General features: G+C 39.2%; 1 protein-coding gene across 1 annotated transcript in view; it reads right to left on the bottom strand.

The window, feature by feature from the left end:
* Positions 1 to 2,608: 2,608 nt before the first annotated feature.
* The window catches only part of LOC127567692 (dual specificity testis-specific protein kinase 2-like), a 54,909-nt gene continuing 45,581 nt past the window's right edge, over positions 2,609 to 11,936 (bottom strand). The window contains exons 6-7 of the mRNA XM_052010632.1: positions 8,149 to 8,228; positions 2,609 to 2,750 (exon numbers count right to left, since the gene is read on the bottom strand). Of these exons, the coding sequence (XP_051866592.1) occupies positions 2,609 to 2,750; positions 8,149 to 8,228 (222 nt within the window). The remainder of the gene's footprint in view (positions 2,751 to 8,148; positions 8,229 to 11,936) is intronic.

Here is an 11,936-nt window from a genome sequence, read left to right as displayed (position 1 = left end):
CACAGGCTCAGCAGGCAGGCTTGACTGCCTGGGATTTGGGTGGTGTGGGAAAGGGAAAATATCGTATTGGAATCCATGAGCAGACCACCAAAGTGGCACAATAACAGCCACAACCAGAAGCAGCAGGGCAGAAAATGCCACTGACAGCTGAGACCAACATCGGTACTGGAAACCAGGACTTGTGCAGTGATACCAGATACATCCCAGCATTAGTACTACTGTCAAAGCAGAAAATCTGCCCTTTATTTAATTTGCCTTTATGCTTAGCCTAATGGGGCTCTCCTAGTCTTACATGGCAAAATTAGATGGAGCTTTAAGCATTAAATGAGAAGAGAATGATAAACATTTTATGGCAATTAAACTTTGCTATTTTTACTGCAGAATCTTGTCTATTTTCCAAATCTATTCAGTTATGCAGCAGGTAGTGTTGCTGCCTCAGTTTCCATTAGCTGGATTCAATCCTGACATCTGGTGCTGTGCGGAATTTGCAGATTTTCCTTTGACTGCTTGGGGTTCACCAGTTGCTCCAATTTCATTCCACATCCCAAAGACATGCTGGCTACCGCAAATTCACATGGAGTTGAAGTGCAAGTGAGAGAATAGATTACAAGGAAATGAGTGAGGGGAATTGCTTTGAGACCCAGCCTAGACTCTCTAAAAAAAAAGAAAATGGCTCTTTTAGGTCATGAGGAAAATGAGAAATATGATTTTACACATAAAACAAAAATAATTCCCCTTTTCCTGGAAGTTCACAGTAGTCAGATTGCAATCTGAAAAGGACTGATCAAAATAATAACTGGAGGACTGAATTTGAGAAGTAGTTAAATTTTCAAGATTACTAATCATACATCATTTGTAGTTGAAGTCACTTAGTTTCACCTAATAACTGCCTAACAATGCAAAATATTAAAGTTGATTTTAAACTCTCAAAATTAAAGCTGAAAAGTGTAAAAATACCTTGTACCATATCAGCCCTTCTAAGTTCAATTCTACAAGGTACCATTCACAAACAGAATGAGAAGCAAAATCAAAAGCTCATGAACATCAGTTCTCCTAATTGAGTGCCACAATCAAATTAAGTGGCAATGCAAATTTGTTGCAAAAGGGGTCAAATGTGACTGAAGTATTACATTCAGAACATGCAGCAATGAAGTTGCAAGTAAGCACGATGACAGCTTCTGCAACATTAAAAATAATTGCAAATGGGCTACTTTTCCCAGAGCATGGCTTTCAACTCAGACAACTGTGTACTACCAGGCACTGTTGTGTAGTGCTTAGCATAACGCTATTACAGCACCAGCGACCTGGGTTCAATTCCAGCCACTGTCTGTAAGGAGTTTGTATGTTCTCCCCGTGTCTGTGTGGGTTGCCTCTGGGTGCTCCAGCTTCCTCCTACATTCCAAAGACATAGGAAGTTGTGGGCATGCTATGTTGGCGCCTGAAGCATGGCGACACTTGTCGGCTGCCCCCAGAGCGCTGGCGCAAAAGTTGCATTTCCACTCTGTTTCAATGTACGTGACTAATAAAGATATCTTACCTTACAAAAATTGTTTGTCTGTTTCATCAAATCATTTAGAGTTCCGAAACTTCTCAACTGCTCAATTAAAATTAGCTATTTCAGTTGCCAAATAGATTCTAGAACACTTATTTGTTTTTAAATTGGATATAGGAAAGCAAATTGTCTTAAACACACTGGCGACTAACCAGAAAGATAAAAATATCAGAAACAAGAACATTGAACCACAAGGTATTGAAGTAAAAGTAAGCTTTTTGGTTAATTGTGACTGCTCCACCATTCAGTAAAATCATGGTTCATCTTTTACCTTAGCACTCTTTCCTGCACTGATCCCATATCCTCTAATATCTTAAAATCAATCCACCTATATCTTGAATATTCAGTGACACAAGCCTCCACAGCCTTCTTCAGTACAGAATTCCTAGTTTGACTATGCTCTGGGTAAAGAAATAACTTCTCAGCTGTCCAGAATAGACTTAACTTGGTATTGGTTTATTATTGTCACTTGTACCGAGATACAGTGAAAAGCTTATCTTGCATACCAATCATACAGGTCAATTCATTACACAGTGCAGTTACATTGTGTTAGGACAGAGTGCATTGATGTAGTACAGGTAAAAACAATAACAGTACAGAGTAAAGTGTCACAGCTACAGAGAAAGTGCAGTGCAGTAAGGTGTAAGGTCACAACAAGGTAGATCATAAACTTGAAACCATAAACTATAGCTCTGCTCCACCCAGGGGAAATATCAACTCTGCATCTATTCCATCAAGCCCCATAATAATTCTGTACCTATCAATGAGATTATTTCTTTCTTCTGAATAAAGATAGTTTAGAACCAATCCACTTAGTCTTTGTATGACAAATCTGCTATCTGTGAAGCCAATTCAACCCTAGTTCCCAAAATGAGCATAGCCCTGAAAAAGCATTTATAGTGGAAAGAGTGCAATGAAATGCATTTTTGATCAGTGATCTTTCCAGGATTCATTGAAAATACTCATGCCGTACCTGTACTACAACAGCAATGTATTTTTTTTAAATGTTTAAGCTGAAAAAGTAAAATGACAAAGATAGAAAATTAGCTATTTAAATTAATTTTCCCCAAGGTCTTTGATCAAACTACTACTCAAGTCAGAATTAACACATACCTTTTCATTATAAGGCTCATTATGTAGCACTTCTGGAGCCATCCAAAAAGGTGATCCAACCACTGACAGCTTTTCTGCACTCACACTAAAGGAATGAAAAACATATGGATAAACATCATGCTCAGATACACTGATATAAAAGTATTCTTGTTTATTTGGCATAGTATTGAGAAGTGGGTAGTCCAGAAATTGAATTTTAATGCACGACATGATCTCCATGGACAGGACAAAAAAAAATTGTTTACAATGTAACCACATCAACCAAAAGTCATCAAGATTGCATGGCTAATACTTATCTGATCTGTTGCAGATCACCACTTGGCAAAGTTGCATCATAGTGATGATTATCAATTACACTCATAACACCCACTAGTTAAGTGAACAACCCCAAGTTGGACATGCCTTTTTAAGTGAACCAAGCCCAACTCCCACAAGTTACTATACGTCATAATCCCCATTGCAAGAGATTGATTTAATATAACCAAAGTCATTCCACAATTCTACTGAACTGTCAAATGGTCCTAGTCTATCCACATCCTCACACATTCCCATACACTAGATAATTGGACTCATGGAGATCTACCTCTCAACTCTGGATTCTCCTGCTAACCTTTTCTTAGTGATTCAATTGCCAACTCTCAAATCAAGAGCAGCACTGAAGACATGTTGCACTTCCAACCTTCATTAATAATTTTAAGCTATTATTCCACTTGCATCTTAGAGTGGTTTGCGTGTTAAATATCACAGGTAATAGTCAAAGGGTTTCAGGCATCACTCGAGCAGTCTCAACCAGATTGTATCACTACTAATGCATATTTTTGCAGTCAAGCAACTTCATGTGCCACCATCTTATGTTTGCTGGATCTCAGTAGCTGTACAAAATAATATCCAAGATAGAGTGATTTCAGGAGGGATAGTAAGACATCATAAGTATTTATTTTCTTTAAATGTAAAGTAAACTTGATTGCTTGACTCTTAAAAAGGAAACCAAAAGCATCATTGTGCTTAGAAAATTGTAGATAATTAGTAAACAGAATTGTAAGCTAAAGATTATAAGATTTGAGAAATAGCTAATATGAAAAACTAAACTACTACCAACAATTGAATAACAGACCATTGATTTACTGTTTTTATGGAAAAGATGATTAGTATATGGAATACAGAATATTTTCTATTTGGAAGGAGTCTAGTCAGCCTGTACCAGCTTGATGTAGGACCAGCTGGATAGTCCCACTACACAGCTCTTATCCCAAAGCACTACAATTATTTTCTTTTCAGATATCCATTCAACATTTTTATTTAGTGCCAACTCTATTCACCTCGGCAGTCCGTTCCAGATCTAAACCACTGTGTGGAGCACGTTGTTTCCTTGACATTTTGAATCTTTTGCTAATCGACTTCATTCTACATCCCTTAATTCTTGACCCATCTGCCAATGGGAAGTGTTTTTCCCCCCTATCTGAATAGAGTAAAAAGGAAAAGCTGAAGGACAGCTTCTATCCCATTGTTATCAGACTATTGAATGGACCTCTGGTACAATAAAGGATGAACTTGATCTTCCAGTCCACCTCATCGCGGCCCTTACACTTTGTCTACCTGCACTGCACTCTCTGTAACTATAACACTATATTCTGCATTCTGTTTTCCTTTTTACTACCTTGATATACTTATGTACGTAATGATGTGTCTGGATGGCAGCAACCAAAAGCTTTTCACTGTACCTCTATACACATGACAATAATAAACCAAATATACTTTTTAAATACCTTTATCAGATTCCCCTCTCAATCTCCTGTTCAAATAAGAGAAAGTCCAGATTCTCCAGTCTATCCATTTAACTTGCATCCCTTAACCCAGAAACATTTAAATCTCCTCTGCACCTTCCCCAATTTGTTTTAAATATCCTTTCTCAACCAGCTCTGGCACTTTCAACAACTGACACATCCAGATCAGTTCTCATATCCCTTTTAGAATTGTGCTTTCTAGTTTACATTGCCTCTTCTCAATCTCACTACCAAAATCATTAAAACTTCATTCGTCACTCACCTGTCCATATTTCCTTGAAGCTAATTATCAATTTGAAAGTAAGTGGATTATGGCACCTTACAAAATGCCCTTCAGAAGTCCATATAATACAATCATATTTCCCTCATCAACCTACAGTTAATTCACCAAAAATTCTACTTAGACAACTTATTATTCACTAAAAATCAATGACCTGTTGTAAACAGGCAGATTTAGGAACAACCCACCCAATTATACAATAACAAAAATAGCAGGATTAGGCCATTTGGCTCTCAAAATGTGCTCCTCCATTCATTATGATCATAACTGATTATTTCAAATGCCATTTTCCTGCATTATTCCCATATCCCTTGATTCCCTCCATACTCAGGAATCTATCGATCTCAATTTTGCATGAACTCTGACCGAATCTCCACAGCCTTCTGGGGTAGAGAATTCCAAAGACTCATCACCCTCTGCATGAAAGATTAGTTATCATTTCAGTTCTAAGTGACTTATCCCTTATTCGGACATGCCTGGCTCTGGGCTGCTGAGCTAGGGGAAACATCCTCCATGCATCCAGCCTGTCATGTCCTCCAAGGATTTTGCAAGTTTTACTGATACCTTCTCTCATTCTCCTAAGCTCTAAAAAGTCTATCTACTTAGTTTCTCCTCAGAGCAAACCAGTCTATTGAATCTCCATTCTCTTCCATGCCAAGTTCATCTTGTATACCCAATGCACCTGGTATTGTCTCATCAAGGTATGATATAATTGCAGTAAGTCAAAAAGGGCAAAATACCATTTACCTTCTTAACTACTTAAAGCATCTGTATGTTGGTTTTTAGTGACTTGAATACAAAAATCAGAGGTAAAACTATGGTAAAAATCCTACAGTCCCAGGTAAAAAACAAAAAGTGCTGGAAGTACTTGGCAGGTCAAAACTGGCATTTCAGTCAATGACTTTTCTTTAAAACAAAAAGAAATCTAATACTAAGTTTTATGTTTGAATGATTGGGGGGGCGGGGGGAGAGCTGGAGAGAACAAAGGGAATATCTATGAGAGGGTGGAGACCCAGAGACTGAATTACACAGTAGTGCCAGCTACTTAATCACAGCTGATCAGTCTCGATATGCAAGTAGGAGCTGAGAACAAAAAGGAAAAAAAAATGCTGGAACTGTGAGGTACCCAACACTGCAGATGCTGGAAAGGTGAAAACAAAATGCTGGAAATACACAGGTCAGACAACATTTGGTCGTGGGGGCAGGTGGTGGAAATGTGGTCAGACCGACATGGACACTGACGACATGGACACTGGCTTGCTTCATGATCCCTTCCAGATCTTGAAAGTTTCAAAATCTTAAATTTTGGTGGGAGCTCTCATACTCCACATTTCTTAATTCTTTTTGCACTTGTTCTGCAGAAAATGCAACATCTGCCCTCGCTAACACCGAGGGACCCAAATAATTCTTCCAGATGAATCAGCAAATTCACAGGCACTTCTTCCAATTTGCAGAACTACATTTGGTGTGTGTCACGAACCAGCAACAAAAGAAACACTGAGCATGATTCAGTGTTAGAAACTATTTTATTAATCACTACTTATGATAATAGGTAAAATAAAAGTAAAAATGTTAGTATGTTAGAATTCAAAAATGTTAAACCTCGAACGTTAACCCCAAAACTAAACTCGTCGTGTGTGTGTGTGTGACAAAGTCCCAAACTCCAAGTTCCAGAATGGTTCTTAAAGTTAGTTCCGCAAGCCATAAGGTGAAACATGAGCAAGGGCTTCTTCAACAACCACTGTTGTCAGAAGATAAGACGTAGACGTAGAGAAACAGAGAGAGTAAATACGAAATCCAAATGTTCCACGATGGAACCCAAACGACACTCCAGTGTTTACCCGGTAGTGACTTCCTCACCCCAAAAAGCATCCGAATCGTGGTCGTCCACACACAAATACCTGTTTCCTTCTACAGGTCAGCAACAAAGTGAACTCCACCGGATTACTTCCAATTTCCATACATGGATTTCAGTGGCAGACACAGTTATTGTTTCTCATCCATCGATAGAGAAAACTAGCAGGCTGGTGTCTCTCTCCCTTCTCTCTCTCTCTCTCCTAACTTCTTCAACAATGTCATTACGTCCTTTATCTTCTATTGACGTAAGCACGCCCCACACACACATACACACTCTCTATCTTAAAGGACTTTCACTGAGTCCGTAACATGTGCAAAATGGGGTCTTCACTGGAGAAACAAAACAAATTGGGTGATTGCTTTGCAGAACACCTCTGTTCAATCTACAAGGGCAACCCTGAGCTTACAGTTCCACATCGATGTAATCCTCCATCCACTCCCACTTTAATCCATCTTTGGTCTCTCGCACCATTCCAGCAGAAACTCGAGGAACAGCATCTTGTCTTCCAGCTAGACAGAACAAGTTCAGAAAACCAGCCCTTGCCAGCTTGTATCAGAAAAAAAGTGGGAGTGGATGGAGAATTACTACACAGGGTAACTACAAGCTCAGGGCCACCCTTGCAGACCGAATAGGGGTGTTCTGTAAAGCAGTTGCCCAATCTGCCTTTAGTTTCTCCAGTATAGAGACTACATTGTGCACACTGACAGCAATTCTGATGAAAAACTAACATAAATCTTAACTTTACTCTCACCACAGATGCTGCTGGCCTGTTATTTCCAGCATTGTTTTATTTCACATTTTCAGGAACTGCAGTGTTTAGTAATACAGTTAAAGTAGTCCTCCCCCACACCTCTTTTCTCCCCCACCACCCCCTTTCATTTCTAATTCATCCCTTTCAATTTCCATCTCCTCCAGATAGATCTGCTGAAATTAACAAACCTTCATCACCCTCTCTCAGCCAGTATCACCAAAATTCAGCCTGGAATGCCCGTTAATACCATTATCCACAGATGCTGCCAAGTACTTCCACATTTTCCCTATTTCAGATTTCTAGCACCTGCAATTTTTGATTTGCTAATGGGTCTAATTATTGCATCACCAAAATGCTTAATATTTTAAAAACTGTTCAGCAAAATAATAAAAGCAATTATAAACATTGATTCATCAGAATTATGTGCAATCACTTCACTTTGTACTTTAAAATCTTGATTAACCATCTTTAGAATCAGGTTTATCACTGTCGTCGTGAAATTTGTTATTTTGCGGCAGCAGTACAGTGCAAAGACATAAAAATTACGATAAGTTACAACAGTAAATAAACTTTGCAAAAGAGGAATAACGAGGTGGTGTTCATGGACTGTTCAGAAATCTGATGGCAGTGGGGAAGTAGCTGGTCCTGAAACATTGAGTGTGGGTCTTCAGGCTCCTGTACCTCCTCCCCAATGGTAGTTATGAGAAGAGGGCATATCCCAGATAGTGAGGGTCCTTAATGATGGATGCTGCCTTTGAGGTTTTTGCCACAGTTACAACTTTAATAGTAATTTAAAAGAGATGAACTTACTTGTCAGGGATTTTCTCTGCCAGACCAAAGTCACCCAGCACTCCAGTGTATCTATCATCTTCCACTTTAATTAAGCAGTTCTATGAAAGATCAGAGCACAACTTTGAGTGACAATTAGGGTTATATAATTCATTTATGCCCATTATTTTCTATGAAATATATTGATACACATCTTTGATCCATAAGCAAGCTAAGCTAACAGGATATATTGTAGGACAGATGAATATTTAACTCAAACCCAAGTTGGCTCTCAGAACAATAAGCCTGTTCTCCCACTCTTTTCTTGTAGTTCTGCAAATTATTTGACCCAAGGTCTACCCAATTCCCTTTTGAAAGCAAAAGATCCTAGAAATCTGAAATGCAACAGAAGATGCTGAAAATGCTCAGGTCAGGAAGCAGTAATGGATAGAGAAACTAGGTTAAAATTTTAAAATTAGGTCACCCAACTGAAATATTAACCCTCAGCCACATAGACTTGCTATAACTCTGCTCCTTTTAAGGAGGCAGTATATTGTGTCATTCATTCTGGTGTTTTAGCAAACATGCAGAGAAGCTAAAGCAAGCCTGCATTGCAAGCTGCCAGGAAATGGGTCATCATATCATATCAGTCACAATGTCTCACTTTTTTTTAAATCTGAGGCTGTTTAGTTGAATTCTGGATGTAGTTTATGAAATTTCTGCTATATGTAGCATCTGGAGCAAAGTTCTTCAGATCAAACAATTTCAAGATATTAATTTTCTTTCACCAAGTTATGCACACCTTTCATTATCTGCTTCACTTCCAACCATACTTTTACTGTTTACTTTCACAATTGACAAATGTACAACACAGACAAATAGTTTTTGTTAGCAGCCCATACAAGGTTGCGACTTTGAAAGTAAGACGTAAATTCTGTATGGTGGCCATATACTGGTGTTTTGTCAATGAAGAAATAAAATTCAATTTGTTTCTCTCCCCCCCCCCCCCCCCCCCAAAATCACAACTTGGGTCAATCCACTGAGCAAATACTGACACTGTTCGCCATTTACACTTCACAAGTTCTATTTTCCTGTGATGTTATCAGTACTTTGAAATAGCAGCCTGTTCCTAACAGGCACTCAAGTTTATATTTCCCCCCCCTCCCAATTTTGGTACTGCAAGTGATTTACCCAGAAATATGACTTATTACAAGTCGAGTCATCCCCATCACAGAGTCATGGTCAGTCATACAGCATAGTAACAGGCCCTTTAGCCACCATATCAATGCCAACCAGCCTTTGAGAAATTTCACATGCAAACAGAAACCCAAAATGGTACATCCAGGAGACATTTGCAATTTCTCATTAAGCAGCTTCCTACTTTTTGAAATTACATCAGGTCATGTTCTGGGCAGATGTGTTCTTTGACCGAATACAGTATTAAAACTCTAAAATAAGCAGCATAACTTGGAATGACTTTATCGTGTCAGAAGAGCCAATAAGGAACCTTTTGAAGATATTCCAACTTCTTTACAGATAGCATTCAGGTTTCTCTTGAAGCTAATTTGATTAGTATTCAATGCCCAAGTAGAACAGGCACACTTTTCCTATCAATCCTTCTATATAGGAAATAAATTCTGTAATACCATATTTATCTAGCTGTGTATTTTAAGTTGTTTCCAAAAGGAAACAATTGCTTTGAAAGATGAAGTGTTCCCATGTAAAGAGGTGAAATGATGTTTTTTCCATTGAAATAAAAACAACTTTCAAGCAAAGATTTAGTACATTCCAACAAAAATGTTTGGAATGGAGATCATCTGCCCTACCCACTCACAAAAGCATGCAACTCAAGTCCTGATGCTTAATGCAAAATGCCAAATTTAAATATTCAGACTCCAGTAAGGATTTACTCAAAATGAAGTTCGACTCTCAGATATATCAGAGCAAGTGAAAGAGTTTCTGAGCATCTAACCATTAACTGAAGAACCACTGGCACTAACAACAGCAACTAGATTGAAAAGAATCCAGCAACAATAGTTAACAATATTTACACAGATCAAAGCAATTTCTAGACCAGTGAGAAAAGGTTTTGGCAATTCACCCCTTAAGAGATTATGTAGCTAGAGCATGCCTTTTACAGGACACTCATTTGATTCTGCATCAAAAGACGCAAGCTAAAGTTGTCTAACACAGCTATGTAATAGAGATAAAGGCACAAGGCTTGTTACTGTTATTGACAATAGTGAAGGCATTAATAAATAGACATCCATAGTAAACAAAACACCACACTTTTGGAACAGCATGCTGAATGGAAACATCAGCTTCAATTCAACTCCATGCAGGATCACTACACAAAGGAGATGCTGATCACCTTCAGGTGCTCTCAATGAATGAGCAGGCTCTGTTTCAAGCCACCACCTGGGCAATAACTGCTGTCCCTCATCACATCACTGGGAATGAGTAATCTCCCAGCATTCTGTCGTGACCTCCAGTGGGAGGTGATCCAGGCTCCACCAGGACTTTTTTTTAAAAAACCACACTCAGGAGGCAAGACACCTCAGAATGGGCATCAGGAAGGATGATGTTCTCTGGCTTAATTTGTAATTTGAAGACACAGGAGACTGCAGATGCTAGAATCTGGAGCAACACAAGAGGCTTGAGGAACTCAGTGGGTCAGGCAGCATCTATGGAGGGAAATGGACAGTTGCCGTTTCGGGTTGAGACCCTTCATCTGGACTGAAAAACAGGGGAGATGGCCAGTGTAAAAAGGTAGAGGGAAAGGGTGGATGCAACAAGAGCTAGCAGGCGATAGGCAGATTCAGGCAAGGAGGGGTGATAGGCAGGTGGAGGAGGAGAGAGTAGGAATAGTACCAGAAGCTGGGAAGTAGTAGGTAGAAGTGACAAAGAGGTGAAGATGATGGAATCTGATAGGAGAGGAAGGTGGAGCATCTAATCAAAGGAGGTGAGTGCTGATGGGAATAGTCGTGGAGGGGATCCAGTGGGAGGAGTGTGTGGGTGACGGGCAGATGGAGTGGGTGGAGGAAGGGAAAGCAAGTGTTATGGAGCCTGGGGCGAGCATAGGAAGAACTGGGTAGAAAGGGGACAGAGGGAAAGCAGTTTAACTGGATATACTTATAGAATGTCTGAATTTATATTTAAAATATTAGAAACTCATTTGAAGTTCTTAACATAGAACAAATTCTACCTAAATTTGGAGTAATAAAATATCTGGCAGATATCAGTGTTAAATTCTGATGAGTGGTATTTTACCCATCTTAAATAAACTATTGTATTTACATAGAACAGTACAGCACAAGAACATGCCCTTAGCCCAACATATCTGTAACGGCCATGATGCCAACCCAACTAATCCCATCTGCCTGCACATGGTCCATGTTGCTCTATTCCCCACCTGTTCATGCGTCTGTCCAAATGCCTCTTAAATTATACTATTATATCTGCTTCTATCACCTCATCTGGCAGTGTGTTCCAGGCACTTACCATTGTGTAAGAAAAAAAAACTTGCTTTGCAATTTCCTTTAACTTTTCCCTTCCGTCCTTAAATCTATGCTGTCCAGTAGTTGACATTGCCACCCTGGGAAAAAGACTATCTACACTCTCAATTTTATATACAGAGGTTGCCGCTCAGCCTCAGACACTCCAGAGAAAACAATCCATGTTTATCCAACCTCTCATTATAGCTAATACACGGCAATCCAGACATTGTTCTGATGAATCTCTTCTGCACTCTCTCCAAAGCCTCCACATCCTTCCTGTAATGCGGTAACCAGAACTGCAAACAATACTTCAAATGTGGCCTAACCAAAGTT

The sequence above is a fragment of the Pristis pectinata genome, chromosome 3 (genome assembly GCF_009764475.1).
Source record: "Pristis pectinata isolate sPriPec2 chromosome 3, sPriPec2.1.pri, whole genome shotgun sequence".
In the NCBI taxonomy this organism is placed as follows: domain Eukaryota; kingdom Metazoa; phylum Chordata; class Chondrichthyes; order Rhinopristiformes; family Pristidae; genus Pristis; species Pristis pectinata.
The sequence above is the reverse complement of the archived record's forward strand: the minus strand, read 5'-3'. Positions and strand labels throughout refer to the sequence as shown.